The 23,479-nt window shown below is 40.1% G+C and overlaps 1 protein-coding gene and 1 long non-coding RNA gene across 2 annotated transcripts in view; both read right to left on the minus strand.

Annotated features, from left to right (window-relative positions):
- Positions 1-14,809, minus strand: part of LOC121946735 (uncharacterized) — a 33,585-nt gene extending 18,776 nt beyond the window's left edge. Inside the window, exons 1-2 of the long non-coding RNA XR_006106037.2 lie at positions 14,669-14,809; positions 10,553-10,650 (exon numbers count right to left, since the gene is read on the minus strand). This is a non-coding gene — a long non-coding RNA (uncharacterized LOC121946735). The remainder of the gene's footprint in view (positions 1-10,552; positions 10,651-14,668) is intronic.
- A 4,528-nt stretch (positions 14,810-19,337) lies between these two features.
- kcnc4 (potassium voltage-gated channel, Shaw-related subfamily, member 4) overlaps positions 19,338-23,479 on the minus strand; it is a 30,916-nt gene continuing 26,774 nt past the window's right edge. The window contains exon 5 of the mRNA XM_042491640.2: positions 19,338-22,338. Coding sequence (XP_042347574.2) covers positions 22,271-22,338 — 68 coding nt within the window. The 3' untranslated portion in view covers positions 19,338-22,270. The remainder of the gene's footprint in view (positions 22,339-23,479) is intronic.

The following is a 23,479-nucleotide window of genomic DNA, read 5'->3' on the forward strand; positions in this document are numbered from 1 at the left end:
AATAGCAAGGAAGAAATATTTTGTTAACTGCGCTTTCAGTCCCCACCTCTCGAGTACATTATTCATGCAGTGTCTTTTTAACATATTCCCACAACTAAATTGCCTGAATTGCTCATCTCTTGTCCTGCGGTGGCAGACAGCTGGTCGGAAATGGACGCAGCAATTTGGACTGGTAGCCCACAGTGGTTTGCGCCATGTCCAGTTTAGCCTACCAAACAGCCACAAGATAAACTGCTGCATGTGCAGAGCTCTGCAGCACGGATCCAGCCTCTAAGAGCACTAACACAAATTGGGCCTCCTGCCAAGAAAAGCTTGCACACGCTTGTTAATCCATCGTAATGCAGACTTATTATGGGCTGTCGACAGGGACACATCATCATTCTTTTGAGCTGAGAGGTCCATCACCTGCTGGCTCATAGTGGCTCATAATTTATATAAATGCAGTCAGATTACAGATTTACATCAGGGTCACACAAGAGACACATTTGCTGAACATCAGTGGTCACAAACGTGTGAAAACATCCTGTTTCTACACACGTGGCTCCTGGTGTCCTCATGTACTACAGCCTGAAAAACGACCGAGATCAGTATTCCAGTCTAATTGTGGCTTTGCTTCAGCTGAGTAGTGGATTTAATAAAATGCTCCTCAACTCCCACAGGCCATCTTGGAGTCTACATAGTGACATTACTTTAATTGATATTGGACAGCATGCACTCAAAGTCCAAATACAGCAGAGACGGATGCTGTTGTGCTGGTTTGGACATCACAGATTGTTGTGCATGAATGTCAAGATATTTGTCTCCCAGGTTGCGTCACACTTCCTCTCTTGACTCGACTGTCCGGTGCACTTTGAAGAATATCTCACTATTCTGTATCCTGTAAACAAATCATTTCCCACCAGTACAAGAGACACACAAAAAGCCTGTGGTGACCTGATAATACACACAGAGAGTTTAACTCCACGTGCATTAATGGGAATCCCACCTGCAGGAACCCTTACAGATACTTATCTAAAAACAGCACACACAGCCAAGAGGCCGCTTCCCATTTTCCCACTACTCCACCACCTGATCCAGGAAAAGACTGTGTCGGGGGATATTTTTCACACTTTGAGCAGCATTTTCCTGGCAGATAGAGATTGCGTGGGCAGAGATCCATCAGTCATATTCTCACATGGCTGTTTCAGCTGCTGCCAGCCTCCACAGCGGAGGCCAGATGGTCTTCTGTGAGGCCTGCTCAGAGGACTGACCCGACAGCCGCGACAGCTCATTACTGTTTGACCTGCTAGTCTCAGTGCAAACAACACTGAGCCCTCACAGCATTGTCACTGAGGGAGGTCACATGTTGCTCTGTAGAAAGGCAGACATTGATTTCATGCTGTGGAGAATGTTTTTTATTCTACTTCAAAGACCTCAACCCTGATCTCAGCTAAATGTGGTTGTTTTTAGCATCACAAGGTAACAAGGCAACAGGTTGGACAGATGTTTACAACAAACTGTTGTTAGCTTGAATCCTTTGACTGTCTGCTCAGTGGATAAAAATGGCAAAAGCTCCAACACGTAGAATTTCAATCATGCAGATTTAAAGCAACCCACTTAACACTAACAATCACGCTGATTGGCCACTCAGCTCAGCGTGTAAACAAACAGCTAAAGTTAAGAGCGAGTGTGGTCAAAACAAATTTGTTATATGAGGTAAGATTGTTTTCCTTTAGCCACTGAGCTCTTCACCAAAAAATTTCATCACAAACGTCACAATTAATATGCTTTGTTCTTTCACTAACTGGCAAATTAGCGTCATGGCCGTGTTCAGGTTTGCAAATTTCAATGACGGGGAATCTCCTCTCACGCAGGCGCAGAACATACACGTTGGCTGTCGGTTTGCTGTGTTCCTGTGCAACTTTAGAGACACTGCGACGTGAGGGCGATGCAACAGAGGGCTTTTCCTGCTGCAAGTTTTCTGATGTTGGCTTGCCGTGTCATGGCCTTACACCTAACCAAGTGACTTTGCTGCCTAATCACAACCAAACTGCAACTGAAAACTGCAAAACAAAATACAGAAACAAAAAAAACTAACAAACAAAAAAAAAGAAACACTTTCTCTCAGGACACAAACCCCAGTCTTCTGGGTGAAAATCCTGTGTTTAACCCATCCAAGAATCACAACCTCCCATATGTGCATACTTTATTGCTCGTTCTATTATGTCACCTGACTTCTTGAAGGGAAATGGAAATTTCTCTCACCAGGCAGATGGTTTTTGAACCATTACAATAACACCGGATGGAGATTTTTTTCCTGAGTGTACTCTTGCATTATTAGAAAATCAATTTCTTTTGAGAACTTTTAAACCTGGCCAGCTCTTTCATAATCAGCTGGGAGGCTGTTTGGACAGAGAAACCGGTAAAGCAGGTCGTGAGAGCCAGCTGTTTCCGCTCCGTTTGTTTTTTCCTGTTGGATGAGCAACAAGTTGTGTGGAGGGCTACATGCACAGCTGCGAGAGCTGGAGAGGTCAATTATCTGACGCAGAGCAAAGGAAAGCAGGAGGAAATTAGATGATTTTAAGGAACACCTAAATTTATCTTGGAGCATTTGTTTTTCTAAAGCTGACATAGAGCTATTTAAAACAGTGAGCTGTACATTCGAATCTACAGTAATGTTTGCCTACATGTAAAGATTTCACTGCACAGACTGTCTCACAGAAAAAAACTTCAGAGCAGAGGACACGGACAGCAGCATTTCTCTCCACACTCAAGCCTGGCTAGACCACAATGCACCTTGTCTTCCTGAAACCCAATTAGATGGTTGAGACATCTGTGGCTTCACCGCTGACAACCAGCTACCTTTAACAACTGCAGCCTTTCCTGTAAAAAGGAGAAGCTCTCATGTTTCAGTTGCTCTGGAGCTGCATTAAAGAAGAGGCAGAAATATATCTGGACAGACAATAAAGACAGATGACTGTTTTCAACAAGGGCCTTTTACCAAAGCAGGCTTGTTAAAGCAGCTGTTGATGTATGTAAAACTTTCTTATCCTTCAGAACATGGGAAGTGCAACAAAACAACACTCTTTTTTTCCCCCTATCTTTTAGAAATGTTCAAATACATTCACCTTTGTATAAAAGCTATCTGTGTCTCTGAGGATGGAAGGTCACAGGTAAACAGGAAGATGTTAAAAATGCACCAGGAAAAGAGAGGTGGAGAGCAGAGGTCACAAGATCCATCAGAGGAATACAATGTAAACAAACAAGCCCATAGACAAACACTGCCTCCTGATTGCATCAATCATTTTGTGTTATTATGGAATAATATCTGTTGTGAAGCTTATAAAGAAGCCAAAAGCAAACCTTTTTTAGATGGAGTAGGTCACATGTGATTTTCACTGATAAATGCAAGCTGTCTTGAGAGTAGACTAAACAGACAAAAGTATAATATATAGATTTGCCCATGAACTCTCATAACGTGTTTCTGTTTGAATCCCTTAACATCCAGTTTCGCCGTTTTCTTTCCCTGTAAGTAGCTGTAAGGCTGGTGGCTCTAGATTGAATCTTTTGGTTTTGTGTGTTGGTAAGCTACATTTGTAGAGCCACCAAATGGTTAAATAAGTAACCATTTTACAGGGTTTGTGATAAAAGTACTAGTCAAAGGAAATATTCCTTTGGTATTGTTTTAAAAAAGCACAAATTTACTGTCATTATCCCCCAGATATGATTTGTCTTTAACAACTCTACACAACACAGAAACACCACAAAGCACTATGATGTGCAGTTTTACTTTTAAATGTGGGTTTAACAAACAGAACCGATTCCCCCACGCATTGTCATGTTATCCATGTCATCATCTTTCAAGATTTTGATGTTCAGATGGATTTGAGTTTGCTTTTTCTGCAAATAAGATGCACCCAAAATGCTGTCAAAACTTTTATTTATAATTGCCAAGCAAGTGACAGCCACGGCTCAAAGTTGAAGCCAAGATTGATGTCCAAAAACTGCAGTTCCCCAAATGGCCACATGAGGCTGGCTCCAAAACATAGTCAGTCGCCTTAGACACCCATGTTAAAATGCCCAACATTCGGAAATAAACACATTTACAGTCTGGTATAAAAATGGTTTTGGTCTCTTCTCCCAATTTCAACATTCATAATAACTGTACAGGAGGAAAAATTTATATAACTCATCTGTTTACATTTTATTAAGGCTTAAAGTTATTAAGGGCAAGCCACTTTGACTGACAGGTTGTCTGCTGACAATGTCCTTGGTTTTGCCCAAATATGGTCACTTCTGGCTCCAAAAAAACAAGATGGCAACAGCCAAACTTCTGAACACTTTCAAAGGTGAGTTCACAAACCAACGGGTGACGTCACAATAGCTTTGTCCATTATTGCTACTCAGAAAAAAGGCACAGAGAAAACAGAAAAACTAAAGACGACCCCAAATCACAGAGGTGGTGATTCAGACAGGACTACACAACCTCTGTGTTTGGGGAAATATGAGAGGTAATTTGCAGTGAAATATTTACTTAATAACATACATGGCAGATTTTACGTGGGATCAGAGATAATCTCCACAATTACTACATAATGTCACAATTACTACATAATGCCAGACGTCCCCCGTAATATTATTCCCTTGCAAATGGGGCTTTAGCCATGAAAACCACCTTAAACTTAACAAGCTCTGCTGCTGTACAAATTGAAATGTCACCTTTTTTGTGGCAAAGGATTCTTTGAATTAAAATCTCTTCATTGAAGCTATGGGATGTTTACACTGTGAATATACAAACCCATCAAATGGAAATACTCTAAATGCCTTGTGCACCATTAATATGCTTTTTGCACAACATATTCACTATTTCATTAGAGAATTTTAAAAAAATAATAAAGACCTTTGGGTATCAGCAATGTTTGGCAGTTCAATTTGTGATGTGTATTTTATCCTCTTTTACAGCGAAACATTTATAAAACTTTTGGTGTCACTGATGAAATCCTAAAAATTCTGAATGATGGATTTACAAGAGACAAAGTGAAGCGTTCCACCAAAAACTAAACATGCTTATCAAGAGCAAAGGCCAGACGCTTGAGCAGATGGAAGGATCAACAAGGCTTCCTGGGATGAGTGTGGGGAGCGATCTGGCAGCAGGCAGAAGGATCTTTGGAAATAATTTTGAATCAGTTCATTCTTTCAGATTTCCTCCGGCAGCACTTGGCGGGAATCTTGCAAGTCCATATTGTGATATTGATCTCACTTAGCTGAAAATACAACATACTATCACAGGCTGTGACAGTGATGCCTCACACCAATTTCCAAGGCAGACATACTGTATTTCCCACTTGAGCGATCTTTGCCTCTGATTTCCTGGAGGGCATTGCTTCAAAAATGTGAGAAATGACATTTTGCTGCAAGAAATGGATTTGTGACTGTAAAACAGTGATACACACACCGATAAGAGCTGCAGCTGAATGATGACTTCAGGTGTTAAATGTGAACTATGCACACAGAAATTACGTTTTTTCAATTTCTGTAACAGATAAGCTGGAGACCATTGTCACACAGTGGGAGGGGGTGTGAGACATTGTAAGTCTTTGGATAACTGTGAAGCGTGATTTGCTGCATTGATCACAGCATTGATTGAAGCTGCTCCTATAGAGACTCTCATTGGTTGCTATGGTTTCAGGTCTATGCTGAATCCGTCTGTTGACGCTGCCTCGCAGATGCTTCTGATCGCACCAGGCAGGTTGGTGTGAATGAAGGACGGGAAATCACCACCGATAATAAATCACCCAGCTGGTGATGATTAATGTACAAACATGATGCTGCAGGCGAACTTGCATGTCTAGTTTGTTGGAGGCAATACGTTTATAGAAGTAATAGTTATACTAATATTTTGTTTTAAGAGCTAACATGGAAAAAGTATATTCAAGTTGTGTCTATTGCTGCTGTGCGCTATTTCTTTAGTGTATAAGGATATTGTCAGACTTTTTTGACACCCTTGCATTAAAATCGATTTTGGGTGATCGGACTGAAATTGGATCATTCTTGATCACATGAAAGTAGAGATGCGAATATACCCAAGGTGGTTAGGGGTGCATTCTGACATCACTGAACACGTGTAAATAAAGTTGCTCTTTCAGTTCACATACAACAACCTGGGTGGAAATGAGTTATCATCAAGCAGCAACCTCTGGGGCTGAAAAATGAAGCCAATGTCTGAGTGCCCAAAACTGTAGTTCATCAAATGGCCACTTGAGGCTGGCTCCAGGAGTAATTCCCCATAGTCCTCCATGTTCAAACATCCAAATTCCAAGCAGAAATATGTCTGTTAGATGTTGCTAAAGTCTCTGAGTCAGACACATCCCTTGCTCCTCTATAGCACCACCCTCCTGTCCAAATATGGTCACCTCTGGCTCTAAATAACCAAGGGATTGGCCAAAATGTTGGACTCAAGGCCTCAAAAGGGGAATCCACAACACAATGGGGGATGTCACAGTAGCTATGTTCATTATTCATACAGTCTAAAGTAATCACATCATTGTTCTAAGCCAGTGAAGAAGCAGTCATTACCCAGTTAGCTACTAGCAAGAAAGCCTGTGGAAATTCAAGACACCCCTGGACAGAGTCAAGAAGAAACCAAGTGTCTGCTTTCAATGTGGTCTAATTGAAGTGTATAGGCAAAATTTAGCATTTTATGTTGCGACCGATCACTTATGAAGCAGTGAAATTGCTGGTCCTGACTGTAGCACATGAATCTGGCATATAGAAAAGCCAACAACAACTACAAATAAAGTGTAACAGGCAGGGTGACTTGTCCCTTTTAACTAGACTGGATGAAGCTGCGGCTATCAACCCATTTTTGCCCTGATGAAGGGGATATCATAGATTCTGAAGAGGCTAACTTCAGCATGGACTCCAACTGTGCCAATTGTTACAAGAACAATGGTTATGGAATCAATGATAAACATAGGTTGGCTGTGATGGGATCTCAATCAGGTCTCAATGTGGACACATTAATAGCTCAGCTGTGCCTGAGTAAGCTATGAGATCACAGAGCTGCTAACATGACTGGAGACTAATAACTAGTGGCAGCCTCCATGGCTAAAAAGTGAAGCCAGTGCAGAAGTTTAAAAAAAATGCAGTTCAGCATTAAGAGAAATGGTAATTGTGCAATTGTTCCAAACCTGGCAAAGTAGTAGCCATTTGCCTGTATGCAAGAAATGCTACAAGCAAGAAAGGATATTTAAGACACTCCTAGATGGAGTCAAGACAAAACCAAAAGTCTGCTTTAAGTTAAGTCTGATGAAAGTGTACAGGCAAAACTTCGCCATTCACATCAACCATTTATTTATGCCCTGGCTGCACTGTCAATGAAAAATTAAGCAGGTGAAAAATTTGTCCACTAATTTTCAGTCTCTTTTGCTTGGTGAGTCAATGGGAAAAGGTCTTAATGGGCCAGATGGCAACACATGACGGATGTATATCCATTGTTTGGCCACTATGAAAATTGGATTCAAAGCCTGGGGGCCTGCCGAGTACAGCCTCACAGAGCTGCCAATAGGGCCTTAGACTCTTGTTTCTAATTTGCAAGAACAGACCGTTATATGTAACTCCGACTCAAGTCCAAGTCTCAAGCCAACAGCTCTTTTTTTCACTTTGGAAAATCCTCCAGCAATCTCATGAAGTCAGATAATCCACCCACTTGCAATTAGCAAATAGACAGCAATATCAAATATTTAACAACTTTACATTGTGTGCATTGTGAGTTGAAGGTAGCACAATGATTCCTTGATGACTAACAGCGGCGCCTTTATGTTTCCTCACCTAACTGGGGGAGGCCTCATCACTAATGCATTAGCCATTTAGTGTGTGCTGGCCCAGTGAAAAAGGGATGACTGTTCATTCGGCCATTCTATTGGAGTGCAACTCTAAAATGACAGCTGAAGAGCAGCGGGCACTGATTAGACCACTGCTGAGAAAGAACACATGTTCTCATTCTTCAACTCCTCATTGATTTCTGAAAGATGTAAAGACTTCATGTACATTAGTAATGACGTCCTGTACGGGTGAATGTTTGCAGTGTTACTGTAAAGAGAAGAGTCTTTCATGTTACAACAGAGGCCTTTACAGCATGTGACAAAGCTAAATAAATATTCATGAACTCCTGCTTTTCACTTCTTTCTGTTTTTTAATTATTGCCTTTCAAAGTGTTGGGAAATTACTGTATGGGTATCTAAATGGACCAAGTATTTCAGAGACTTGCATAGCAAAGAGGCAAATGCACATATGGCTACTAATGGCTGTGTTATTTCCTGCCTGTCTTTAGACATAATGGCCAAGCTCTTACACAAGACATCCCTCCCGTCTGAGAGGAATCTCATCCACCAGCAACATGAATTTACTAAATGGTAGTAAAGAGCTTTAAGAGAGGCTGTCCAGAAAACATTCAAAGTTTCATAAACTTTTCTGCTGTTTAGTCAACTCCAAATTCTAAACAAAGATAAACAGCCACAGTTTGAAATGTCACCCAAACATTATCATTCAGCAAGTCACTTGTCACTGTGATTGATGACTTTTTTTCAAGTTTGTTCTGGATATAGGATGTTTCCATGATTTTCAAACTGTTGCACAATACACCTGGGAGATATTTGTGTACGAGGGATCGGCTTCTCAGAAGAAGCAGCTTTTTTTCCCCGCCGCTGGCACAAATCCAGTCATCTGGGTCATGTGGTGAAGGTTGATTGTTGGGACTTCCAGAGCAGGAACACGACCAAAAAGTTCAGTAGTCAGGAAACTTGAGAGGTAAAAGGTGCGTACACACATGCCAGATTATATATAGCTTATTCCTTTATGTGATGTGAAATACTGATGTATCCTTTTTACATGTATATCCTCATTTCACAAATATCCATAATGAAATGGGTAAAACATACAGTTCATCTGATATTAAATGTTAAAATCTACAGTACATTCTTACATATGATATGTAAATATCAGCCTTTTGACCATTCACTAAATCCTGCACCTTGGTTACTGTTTAGAATCAGAAATACTTTATTCATTGGGGCAAATTTTTGATACGTCACAGCCCCTCTGATGTAAAGCACAGGAAAGTATTAAAAGGTAGCCTACATAGAAATATACATTTTAAATATGTAAATTATGCTTTAATATAAAACATTATTATGCAAATATTTAAAATATATATTATATATACTAAGTATTTAAAGCCTGTAAAAAATATAAAAATATGTGAATGCAATGGACGTGCACTTGTATAGTGCTTTTCTAGTCATTCGACCACTCAAAGGGCTCTCACACCAGGAGTCACATTCATGTATTCACACACACATTTATACATCGCTGGCCAAGGCTACTGCACAAGGTGCTACCTGCTACTCAGTTTTGTTTTGTTTTTTGATATCCAAACAAACTCATACACTGATAGAAGAGCCATCAGGAGCAATTTTGAATTGAGTATCTTGCCCCAGGATACAGCAACATGCAGACTAGAGGTGCTGGGGCTTGAATCACTGACCTTCCGATCAAGGGACGACCCACTCCACCACCTGAGCCAGCACCACCACGCATTACGTTACATTATAATGCATAAAACTATAGTATGTGAAATTTTACAAATACAAATATGTGTATTATGTTACAATGAATAAGAAATAAGTTAAAGGAAAAATGTACAATAAATATGAGACATATTCCAGAGGAAATAAAAGCAAATTTATGGAATAATAGTTCCGAAATTATCAGAGAGAAGAAGCCAGAGAGACCTGCAATATGCATTGAGAGCTAAATTTACAATATAGCCTCATTTGTCTGCTGATTTTTGTGAAAGAAGAGGACATTTTAAAACCTCCCTGTGCATGCCAATACATTGTTTTGTGTTAAACCTATAGAAGGTATATCCGTACTTTGGCCAGGAGGCCAATTGAGGGCCTTAAAAATATTTTAAAAAAATAATACTATATGTGGCCTACCATACAAAATTGGTCAATCAAGCAATATCAACCTTGCATTTCTTCCCTTCACCTCACAATGGCAAGACTTCCATACAGGTTGTAGACATACAACAAGTAGGAACTATACAGGCAGAATTGATTTGTTTTGATGGTAAACAAGCAAACGGTTACCTAAGAGCAGACATTTCATGGTAGGTAGCAGACATGGCCACAGCAAAGAGGCATAAACTCGACAGTGAGAACAGCCACTTTCAGGAGCAGCTGAAAGTTGAATACTTTTTCACTAAGCGATTAAACAATTGCATTTGACTCATTTGTTTGTTTGTTTTTTTTAATAGGCCATTTGATGTGAGAAGCACTTGGCCCTCCATTCAAAAAAGTTTAGACAACCCAGCCCTATAACTTTAATTATGTTTTAGCCCATTGCTAGCAAAACCAAATTATACTGATTTTGCATTTGCTCAAAGTGCAAATAGCCTTAAATGGAATACAACTTCCAAACTTGAAGTACAATCAAAAGTAACTTATTACTAATATACAAACATCTTTGTTTGCTATTTTGCGAATCAAGATAACATAAGATAGCACCTTACTTTGGACTACAGGTGTTTCAGTTGATCTTCAAAGGTTTCAGCTGCGACAGAGGTCTCCCACACGGCAAAGTCTATCATCTCTCCTCCTGTGTTTTTAGCTTTTGAAAAGCCAAAAAAAAGAAAAGAAATAACAAGAATATTAATATCCCCCTTTAAACTTTGAGGACAACTGTTGTTGGACTTGCAGTTTCCCCATTTTGGCGTTTTCCCACGTTCTGAAAGCTTCACAGGCCTCCGAAGCCAGTATAAGGTTGCTACAATAGGATTAGACAGTGGCCTGTCGTGGTCACTGCAGGCAGGTAAAACCAACAGTGAGGCAACAGGAACTTGAAGAAAATAATTATTTGACTTGAGCCATGACAAGAAGAGAAAACAAAACCACCAGGAAACATTAACCACAAATTGACAAGGAACACAAGAAAACAAAGGTGTATATATACACAGAACTAATTAGCTGAAGGAGACACAGCTGGAGAGGGCGGGGACCGGCAGAAGGAGGTTAACCCAAGGATGGGCTAACAATGGAGACAACTTATACTCATCTTTTACTATTAAAATTCAAATTCAATATTTTTAATTCTTCTTTTTTGCTAATTGATTTGCAGCAAAACACCCAGTCAAATTCCTTGTATAAGTAAATGTACTTGGCAATAAAACCAGATTCTGATTCTGATTCTGATTCTGAATTAGGGTGTGGTACTCAATCACTCCTTAACATGTGGAAACAGCAACATCTGTGTCTTCTCGACGGCAGAATTAAACAGAAAACAGCCAGGATTTGATATATAAAAATACAAAAAAATAATAATTTACTGGGCTTCATGAACATGTTTAATTATTTTACGTCTCTGTGTGGATGCTGTTTGTAATTGACTCAGCTGTTTTCTGTGTGTCCTAATGGCTGTTCCTGGCCTCCTCTTGGCGCTGCGAACAGTAAACTTCATCAGTACTTTTAAACGTTATAGTGACCACACATTAGATCCATCCTCTGCTAAAGATAAATTGACCTGTATTAACCAGACCAGAAGTCTATCAGACAGGATCACAGATTGTTTCTGATTACAGAGTTCTTAATTTGAAGGAGGTTGACGGAGAAAGCTGCAGCAGGAGTGGAGGAACGTGTGGGATCTATTGTCCAACAGGGTCAATGCTGATGGAGCTTTCACTTTTTACCCCACTCTTTCTCTCTCTCTCTCTCTCTCACACACACACACACACACAGACACTGGGGCACAGGAGTGTTGAGAGAGTGTTGTCCATTAGCGGCCCACAGGAGACTGGCCTTATGCTGAACACATAATGCTTCTGTGGCGAGGGCAAACTCCCTTTAGGATAGTTGACTGAGAAATAATTCTCCTGCTCTTCACAGATCATTACGTCTCCATCCCCGCTCACAGGGCTGGATTGGTTCCACTTATTATTTGGGGTTTTGTTGTTACGGTCAGTGGGCTTTTCACTTTAGGACGGTCATGATCAAGATGCGCTCGGGCAGAACGGCTGTGAGCAGCTGTTAATAGTTTTGATATCTGATGCCCTGTTAGTGTCGAAATCGATATTTTGGTCAAAGTTTTGAGGATGATTTTGGTTTGTTGCAGCTTGGTATTTTCATGATTTTGACCATTATTTAAATGGCTGTGATAACATTGTTCTCACAGAGGTAATTGCAGATTCAGGAAGACAAAAAACAACAACCCCCCAAAAAATAGACCTGCACTGGTATAGAGCCTTTCTATTCTTCCAACCACTCAAAGCACTTTATCACTACATGTTACATTCACACAAGGCCATCATACAAGATGCCACTCAGTTTAAACATTCACACACAGTCCCACACCAATGCAACAGTCATAGAGAGCGATTCGGTGTCTTTCCCATGATACTTTGATATGCAGACTGGTGCATCCAGGGACCAAACCTCTGATCCTCCAACCTACTCTATCTCCGGAGCCACAGCCACCCAGCTGTCTGTAATCTTTATCAGTTTTATTTAAAAGTTAAAAGTCAAAGTCAATATCCTTAACAATGCACAGGAAAACTGTTTGCATGTATGGCAGGTCAAAGTTGAACCTAGAAGTTTGTCTGTAACTAAAAATTTAACAGAGTTTTTTGTTGTTTTTTTGATGGAAAGCTCTGATAATCATTTTACCGCTTGCCTTCTTACCCTATCTGCTTTTAGCAACATTTGCTATCAATCTCTTCAATAAACTGGGTGAAGACAATGTTGTTATTGCAGGTGAGAATGATGGTCAAAACTGCTGAGATTAATTACAGTTTTTAACTTTTAATTGTACTCCAGAGCAGCAGTATAAAACACTGCAGGTTCAGTGAGAGAATCGCTAGCTAGCATTATATAGACACTTATTGCACTAGACTGACTGATTGACTTTGATTGACATCTTTCATGTATTACAATATCTTGCCTGGATTCACATCTTTGAATCCACCCACTTCATCAAGATGACTGATTCGTCTGACATCGTCGCCTGAAACATTAGAATAAAAAACAATCCAAGGAGCGCTACAGGGAAGGGGGGGCAATCAGTGCCAAGGACGGGACCAACATTGTGGTCATACCGTTGTCAAGTGTTGTCCTGGAACCAATGAGGAGTATTAACATCGGCAAGTACTACAGACAGTATAGCAATGCTATCAATTCCATTTGAATTCGGATATCGTAGTTTGTTTTTCTTCACTCTTAAATCGCCGGCAGAAGAGATACATTGGCATTGCAACATATCAGTGTGGGTTTAAATTACGTTAGATTCAGGGTCCCTCGTAATTGTTTTGGGAAAATCAAATCCTGCTCCCCCATTAAAATTGGTTAGAGTTGATGCAATTTTAGACTGAAACTGGCAACCAGTTGACAATCCTGTCTGATAACAGACAATACAATATAATGAGGTCAAATTAAAGGTTATATCTTAAGTAGATTATATCTGTAGTGTCTGTGCATTGTGTGCATGTGTACTTTTGAAGAAACACATGGTGCTTCAGGGCGAAATCAGCTTCCTAAAAATAATGCATTGGCCAGAATTTAACACAGTATTTTTTCTGCAAATTATATTTATAAAGGACCAGACAATTATGAATTCTTCACAATATCGGATATTCTTGTGGAACAGAGAGAGTTTCTCCTACAGAGATTGTGCCTTATGGGTTGTTTATAGCCTTAATGTTGAGAAAATAAACCCTTGACTTGTGAAAATGACTTGAAAGCATCTTCCTGCAGAAAAAGACCAAGGACCAAATCATCTGCCAAGCAGCTGTGAGTTAAGACTGTCACAGAGGAAAAGCTCAGAGAGACAAAGAGACCGAAAAATGCAAACAGACAGAAAATCAGCTTCCAAGAGCCTTCCAAGAGTGTGAGGGTGAGAGTGTGTGACTGAACGACAAGGCACAGAAATGTGGGATTTACATTATGCTTTCATAGAAGTATTTCATATTTTACTTTTATGTCTTATAATCAGGGCTGTCAAACATTCGAGCCTGTAAGAAGATTCCTTCTTTGTGCATTTCTTTTTCATTTTGGAACTCAACTACCAGATCTGTGAAAAACACGAGTATCAAACATCCCTGATAATGAGCTGTGAGCTCAGTTCAGAAACAACATGACACAGGATCTTCTGCTCTGCATAATGACAGCAGTGAAGAGCCCCTGTGGCTCCACATCCACTCAAGTTCTGAGGGCTAATAGAGGTTAGCTCTCCAGATAGGGACGACCCTCGAATGTGGAAAGTGGAGAGAAGAAAGAACAAAAAAAAAAAAGAGAGACCCAATCCTCCATCTGCATAGCAACCACACTGTGTCATCCAGCCCTAGGAAGCTGGTGGAACTGGACTAAAAAAGCCTGTCAGTCAGTCCCTCCAGGAATTTGCACGATTTTTGGATTGTTGTGACTAAATAAATCTGATTTCATGGCAGTTTTTCTAAAAACTTGTAATGTATATAATTGCAGTATTTTCAGGCTTTTGTTGGCAATGAAATTGTGGGAGGATGTAAACATTTTTTAAAAAGTTTAAACTTTTTGTGCATAATATTAAAAATCAAAACCCACACCATTGTGAGTTTGTATTACACTAACGTTACCACTAATTGAGCGCATTTAATCCAACTCACCTTGATTCTTCCAGCATGTCATGCTCAGTGTCCCTGGCTCCTTTCGTCTGTATTAGTTAGTCTGTCTTTGTTTTCCTCAGTCAGGTCATTGATAGGAAGATTGCTGTGATTGAGTGCTCTTTTCCCTCTTTTGCAGATCTACACACCTGCGCTTCATCAGCCTCATTAGTCCCTCCCTGCTCCTCAGTCACTCCCAGCCAATCAGCTCCCTGCCTGTTCTGCTGCCTAATCGCCTCATTCCCCTCACCTGAGCTTCTCTACCCTTTCTCTCCAGCTGCACTTCCTCCTGACGTCAGACTAGTTTGTATTTAAGTCTTTGTATTCAGTTCAGTCTTTTTTGGATCTGTGATTTTGTTGTGCAATCTTCAGTTTGCTCTTTTCCTTGCTCTGACCTGAAATAAAGACTGATCTTTAAAGTTACCTGAGTTTGGCTCCACCTTCTCCGCACCACATAACACAGCACCTGCAATAGATGAGGATGTAACAGCCTCCATCATGATGATTTGTCCTGTCTGTTGTACATGCATCTTTGCTCTTCTCTGGTGTGTTTAGCAGTATAACAGTGCATTTGTCAACCACAATGTTGCACACAGTGTAAGTAAGTTTGACTCCCGCTTTTGGGCAGAATATCAGGAAATTCCCTTGCACAGTCTTTAGCATAAATTATTGTCGGTAAATATGAGATGTTTTTGCATCACAGACTGTAAATAAAGATGGACAACATGACAGCTCCTCAAAAGCCAAACCATCTTGATGGCCTCATGGTGGCTGGCTGTAGTATAGGTCATGAAAACTCAACTTTTTTCACGTGTTCAAGTTTTCTTTAAATTAGATGCCATATAAACGGGGTTTGACTTCCTGATTTCCAGCTGTGCCAATCGGTGTGCTCACAATCAATGGCGCTGCTTGTGCTTGGTCAGACAGGTGAAAAGGAGGGAGACTTGATACCACAGAAATCACTACTGCACAAAATCTGGCTCCAAATCACATCACCGGTGCAAGATGGCAGCGGCACTATTTTGGTTTCATTTGTGCGCAGGGGGAGTAAGTGGAGAAGCGTCATCCATCTTTTCATAAAGTGGTCTGCATCTTTAAAATGAGAAACAAGTAAATGAGTTTGTCAAACTCATGCAGACTACAATGATTGGTGAAATAAGCAGAAAAGTTGCAATGATTGGACAAAATTTCAAGGTCACTCAGAATTCACAGGTATTGATTACATTTAGGTTAAGTGCTGATATCAGAACATTTCAACTTCCCAGAAGTGTTGGACGGTGTTTGCTCAGGATTCAGACACTCTTGACTCGGCTTCATTATGATTTTTGAAGTTTCTGAATTCTGCTTTAAAACATCATTTCTGTCATAGGAGAGAAAAGTAAAAGTCCCAAACCTCTTTGAAATTATCTTATTAATAAAACAGAATAATGGAGTGTTTTTTCAATTATGAATTGCACAAAGTGAGTTCAATATATTGATCTAAAGCTCACTTTGCATGTATCTAGGATTTGCAGGGTGCAACAGTCCAGTAATGATACATAATTTATGTTAAACGGAAGCTTCTTATCTCATATGTATAGTGGAAAGTTAGCATCGCCTGTTATGGGCCACTCTCTAATTACATCCTCATAAATACATAAATAAGTGAAAGTTTGTTATTCCACATGATAAGACGTCAAGATGGTTCTTTTTTCCACAGCGTCACACCAGTGAATAAAATGGTGAAACGACTGAGCCGTTCTCCATGGAAACTGTGTTCAATATTGTCATGACAACCTTCAACAGAGGAAAAAAAAAAAAAACAGGAATGAGGGGAAACAATGAAAGGGAGTAATCACGGATGACAGAATAAGCCCTGACAGATTTTCTCTCTCGACTTCCAGCTCTGACTCTTTCTCTTCTGCCTGAGCCATCTCGTTTCATGAATCACAGCCCCGCAAATCTGTCAATCATCTCTCCTCCGGGCCCCCTGAGCAGGAGATACTGCTACACTAATGGAGTTATTCAGGTGTGGAAAACTATCAGCTTCTAGCATGTTGGTTGCTTTGTGTTGATGGAGTCATCAAAATACAGCATTCAACCAAATCAAAGGATCCAGCTGTGCAATTATCACCTCTGAGCAAGGGGACATACAACAGTTTAAAGAGGACTGCTGAGGTGGTTTTTCCCTCTGGAAATCATTTGTATTGTACGTTGTCTTCAGTGTAATGTGAGCTTCAGGTTATTATGATGTTACCTGTGATGTATGACCATGGCATTTAAAAAAGCAATTAGGCAGGAGTGACTCATATTTAAAAGCAGTTTGTCTACACACTGAGCTGTAAAACACTTTGATTCATTCATCAATAATTGCCAAACATCCACTGTGTGGAGAACTCGACATGTTTCTTGTTTGCTGCTGCTTGATTTGAAATATAGAAATGGAAACCTGGAATAAACACAACCAACACGTGACCTGAAACTGTTTTTGAATTGTTTTTTTTCTAATTTCTAAAGGTGAAACTGAAAGAGACTTTTGCGCTTTTCAGTGCAATCAAACGGTCAATTCAGCCAAATTTTTAAAAAATTAAATAAAATAATAATAATTTTTTTTAAAAACAACCATTTCCTCACACTAACTTTAGTATCTTGCCATGCAGATATTTTTGTTTACCAATTTTTTAAAAATATCCATCTCTTAGATTTCTACCTCCAGCATCAAACAATGGAGGTGAATGGAATTTTGTTTGCGCTGCTAAAAGCATTGACTTCTAAGATCTCTAGAAGTACATAGCACAATAATCAAGATTTTTGTAAATGTGCAAGTGCCAGACAACAGCTGCACAATATTCAATAGCAGTCCTTTTAGCACTTTGTTCTATAATTATAAAGTGACAGGTTAACACTGCTAAACTCGTATATTGAGACCTATTTATTCAAGCGTAAGGTCAAAGAAATACAGTGTAGAGGGGCCGGTGTTGCGGCCGCATTTCATACAAAGGGTACCGCTGGCAGGAACCCTCAAGAACCTGAGCTGCTGAGAGCAAACACCGACTGGTGGTGCCTTTGCCCAAATTGCCCTCTGATGTCAACTGAAATTGAACCATTCTGCTGCAGGGAAATTCAGCATGGGAAGTTTTTGTTGGATGCTGTCACCATCGCCAGTCCCCAACATGGCCCGTGTGTGTGTTTCTGCATTAGTATGCATTCTGCGTTACCATGCATTAGAGTTTTAAAAAAGGCAACAAAGATGAGCAGGAGAGAGGGGGCAGATAACCACCGAGTACTTTTGTCATCAAACGCTTGCATTGTACGCTTCTGCAAACCACAAATGCGCTCCAAGCTGCTGATCACCGTTTGTGACCAACAAACAAAAAAAGGGACTCTTTTAGCGACCAGTCACTGTGTTTCAAGTGGCTTTTTAGCCACTAGGCGTGGGTGTTTTTTAGCGACCTGTCACTTGTTTTTTTTTCCAGTGGGAATAGAGCCTTTTAACCGTAACCAGGTGTTTTTTCTGCCTTAACCTAATCAAAGCATTGTTGAAATGTAAAGTTCGAACATATCCGCTACATAATAACATACAAATATAACACATCAGTAGTTTGCAGAAACAAACAATGACAGTAGAGCTAATTGAGCGATTCTGTTGAGTTGCCTTTTAGTAAAATGTAATAATTTTTATTGTGAAAAGGTGAAAAAAAAGGGAAGGAGGGCAGGAGGGAAGCGTGTTGTGCTGCAATGCATGAAAAATAATAAAGTGTTGCCATTTTAGTTTATGCTGGTTTGTACAGGCCCAACTTATACACCTAGGCTCCACTATGTTTTAGCTATAGGTATAGGAAGCTCATGTGCATTGCATCCTGGTAAATCTAGGCATGCTGTCTGTGAGCAGAAAAACTTCCCTGCTCAATATAGCACACGCTGAGGAATTAATTGCATTAATTGACCACATTTAATCATCAACACTGATTGGACATCTGCATAAAAGTGGCTGATTTTCCCTTAAATATCAGTGCAGCCAAACTCCCTTCATCGCTCCGCTTCTATCTGACCAATCTGTATCTCAGTCCACATTTAGCTTCACTGAAAGACGGTTTTTGCTTTTGTATGAACACATGGTGTTTGCTTTCATATTCATGCAGCCTTGATGGCATAGACTCAACCTTGACATCTTGCCCCCCGCTCTTGCTCGCCACAGTGCGCCGCACAATACATCCCTGAACATCAAAACGTTCCTCATGGGCAACAACAGTAATAATGATCACGCTGAGCTGAGGTGTGTACACGTAAGTGTGTGTGTGTGTGTGTGCGCGTGTGCGTGTGCGAGAGAAAGAGAGAGAGAGAGGGAGAGTGGTGTTTCTTTGCGTGTGAAAGACAGAGGGAGGGGGAGACGCAGGCAGCCGAGCAGTAATTAGTGTTGCCTGTCATCCCAAATCTCCATGGTGATGTGTTCTGTATGCCATCTACACCTTCAGTACATAATCATGGTGGCACAGGAGAGCAGCAGGCACTGCTGTGACTGCTGTTACACCCCTTTGAGTGAGCACAAGATCAACCACCAGACTACACCCGTGTCACCACTATAAATAGCCATACAGTAGGTGACGCAGCAGCTGCGAACTGAGCACCTAATGGAAAAAAAAAATGCAGATTCCATAATGTAGAAATGATAAGATTTTATCTTCAACACCAGGAGGGGAAATTGATTTTATTTCTAGTTCTGCATAAAAACACATGCCTACATGTTACATCACGCACGCACGCACGCACGCACGCACGCACGCACGCACACACACACACACACACACACACACACACACACACACACACACACACACACACACACACACACACACACACACACACACACACACACACCTGACAGGTGGACTGGGGTTAAAATCCATCACAGTTGCAGATACAATCCATAATGGGGATATATGAAACTGATGTGTGCTTCTCCATCACATTCAAGTGTAAACACAACAGGGAAAACAGGAAATTAGGCTAAAATGTGGATTATCAAAATAATAATCTTTCATTATTGGGTTACAGCTAAGCATGTCATATACAGAAGAGAACAGAAGATCCAGAATATTCTACTGTGCTACATACCTACAACTGTGCTTATACATAATTACAGACCTCTGGGGTCAGCATAGAAACAGAGCTAATGAGGATGAAATGAACGTTCCCTTTGTTTATTAAACATAAGGCCACTATGGTAGACCATGAGGAATAGATTATAAGTCACAAGTGAAAGAAACCACACTCCTGCTTCTCTCCGCACGGAAACATTTAACAGGGTTTCTACAGATCCGACAACTCTAATTACATCACTGCACACATTTAAGCTCCATTACTCAACATGAGGCACAAGTGGAACTGATGGCATTGCACTGTATGTGTTTTTTTACTAATGATGGTACTAAAAATCTACCATGCAGTCTGACAGAGTCTACATTTGGTCCTGACTCAACCAGCAGTGATGTATCAATTGAATAATGTCACAGAGAGACAATACTGCTCCATTGATTTCTTTTGTTAAACTCTATTATTGTACAAGGATTTACAAACAATGTGTTGCCTGAGCAGCATTCATACCACGCTGTGTCCCAACAGAATATGTGCATGTTGTCCCCGTGGTCAGTGTTAAAAAGTAGTGGCACGACAGAAGGCAGAGACCGGATGATCAACAAAGGATTGTGTGTCTGTTTTTGTTGAGGACCAGACAATGACTTCAATTTTTCATCTAATCCTACTTCACAGTAACAGTTTTGCTGTACAAATCCCATATTATCAAGTATTTGGGTATTCACACTTGACAGTTAACATTGTATATGGATTTAAGATGTTAATCCAAATGATTTTTGTTTTGTTTTTTTAAGTTCCAAAAACGGTTTCTGTACATTTTATGCCAAAGGTGAAAAAAACAAACATGCAAATAGATGCAACATGTTGCCATATGAATTACACAGCTCACTTCAGATTAAAACCCATGAAAAGTCTTCCTCTATAACATTACAAATTCATGACTTAATACAAAGTTGACCAATAACAACTAACCAAAGTTAGCAGAATTCATTAAGACTTGACAACCCAAAACTCAGCTTATCTGCTTCATCAGGACTTTGTGTGCGTGATTTGATCAGATTTCAGTGTTTCCCACAGAATTCGAATCTATGTGTTGCGGACAGATTGATGGATGAGAGGAGCAGCTGCTGCAGACAAAGTGAAAACACACCTTTAGACTCAGCGCAATGAACAGTTCAAGTTTCACTTTCTACTGCGCTTGACTTTCTAATGCTCCATTCGACAATTTGGTCTAATGAGTAACCAAACAGGTGTGTATATATATATATATATATATATATATATATATATATATATATATATATAAATATATATATATTCAGATATATAAAAAAAATCTGCAAAATTACAAAAAAGTTACAAGAAAATGACCTGAAAATAAGCAGAAAGATAAAAACAAACAAAACAGACCAAAAAGTGCTAAAAAAATGTGTTTTTTTTTGTTCTGTAACTAATTATAAGTAACTATATAATTAAGAGAATTGTAAATATAGTTTTCTGAACATTTTTTCTCTTGTTTTTTGATTATATATCCCCCCCCCCAAAAAAAACTAATTTTCAGATCGTTTCCTTGCCACCTTTTAATAATTCTTTGCAGTTTGTGTGACATTTGTTGTCAATTTGAAAGAAATAAAACCAATTTTCTCTTTCTCTTTTAGAAATTTAAATGCTCTACGGAACGGTGTCTAAATGCAGAAAAAAAATAAAAACTGACACCGATCCAGGAGCAGGACCAAAACGTCATCAGTGTTACTTCCTGCATAAATTCCCCCTTAACCCACTCCTCCTGCTCTACTCTCGTATTCCTCGCCCTTCCTTCCCACCCTGTTCTCCCTCTCTTCTTCTCCTCTTTGTTGGGACCTGAGGGTGTTCGTCCTGTCGAAGCTTCCCTGCAGCGCTATCAGCAAAGCGGATCAGCTACAACCAGTCCAAGCTTTGCACATCAGTTTTTTGTTAATAAAACTGTAAACACGTGGATAGTGTGGTCCTTGATAGTGAAATCCTGACTGACGCACTTACATACATGACATCACATTTTGTAATCGAGCCCAACCCTCTTCAAACCTGTGAGAAAAGCCAGGAAAAATTACAAACAAAAAACAGAAAGAAATCTGTGAGGTGAATTAACCGGAAGTGCTCCTACGATGGCAGAAAATGTGTTCATTGAAAGTAGGAAGAGTGAGACAGTTACAAAACAAAGCTGATTGAAAAAATATGCCTTCAGGGCCTTTAGGACAGGCTACGACATGTCAACTAAATGATATATTAATGGTAGCCACTTTCTAAAGTACATTATATGGTAGATCATGCAACACATGCAAACTGTTTTGTAACATTTAAATGAGCGTACATATGTTAAATCTCCTACGCAACTGATTTTCTATTACAGGATTTTTGATGTTTGACAGACAAATAAAAACCAACTTGTCTTGAATGAACAGAATCCGTTATGCAGTTCATTCAGAGCTGAAGCTCTGCACGTGTACTCAACCAGGAGTTCATGATCTTTCTCCTTTTCTTAGCTAATCAGCATCAGGTCAGCGTGGTGACCTCCGGCTGAGCGTAGTTTCCAGTGGCAGCGAGGATGTCTTTACAGCTCTCTGTTAGGAAACACAGAGGAGAAATAAACGATGAAACACAGTGACCTATGACAGGGGCATGAAAAACCTGGTAAATGGACATGGAGTATAAAAGATTTTTGGCATATTAATGACACATGTCTGCTGACCCTGTTCAGGCTGTGAACCTGCCACTATAGGACTAATGGCACACTACTCAGCTGCGCATATAACTGGTTTTGAAACCAGTTTACTTAAATTTTTGAAGAATGTTTGCCTTTGTTGGATTCTCCATTCACCGGAGACATGCAAGAAAAACAACATTTTTTCAAAAATTCAAGAAAACACATGAAAGATATAAAAATGGTCATTTTGTGGGTAGTATTTGGTAATTGATTAAATCACTGATATTTTACCTGTCCACCAGAAAGAGAGAAATCCTTTAGATCTAAACTTCAGAAGCCAGCAAAAGGCTTTTGCTACGACCACCCATGTTAATGGAAACCTATTAGTAACATCATCCAGAGGAGTCACTCGGGAATATTGAGGCTCCTCCAAGCTCAGAAGCCTTTTCTCCGCTTGTCGGAATATCCGCCTGCTGCTTCCTCTTAGCAGCACTTGAACGGTTTGCCACACCATTATGCACTCATCGTAAAGAAACGAGCTGGTGGCTGTCATGTCTTTGAGGCAGTGTGCTTTCTACCGGGAGAGTGTTTGCATGTATAAATTGTGACAGTGAGTGTTAACACTGTCGCAGACTCCCAGTGACAACCATAATCGCTTTAAATCCACCAGCATTTTACTTCCCACTACAGGGCGGGCGACCATTTCCTGTCACTGATAACCATCTGAGCATCTTCAGACCTGCTGCATCCATCTGTCCTCTTCTCTGCTTCCTGCCATACTGCCCTTGTAAAATATGATCCATACCTTATATCCTGTAACCCTGAAATTAACCCAACGCCATCGCCTGTGGGCATAGCGCTAAAGAGCAGAGCCACTGTGTCATAATCTCCATCTAACAAGCTCAAAATGGCTGTGATAACAGAGGCAGCCTCGTGCTTGTTGGATAGACACAAGCAGTATTTTTTTATTTTGAACAGTTTCCAACTGTTGGAAAACAGCAAAAGTCCACTTGAGGCCTTTTTGTAGGTAATGTGAACTAAAATGTGTTGTGTATGTG

The sequence above is a fragment of the Plectropomus leopardus genome, chromosome 9 (genome assembly GCF_026936395.1).
Source record: "Plectropomus leopardus strain MGB_pleo_1.0 chromosome 9, ASM2693639v1, whole genome shotgun sequence".
NCBI lineage: Eukaryota > Metazoa > Chordata > Actinopteri > Perciformes > Serranidae > Plectropomus > Plectropomus leopardus.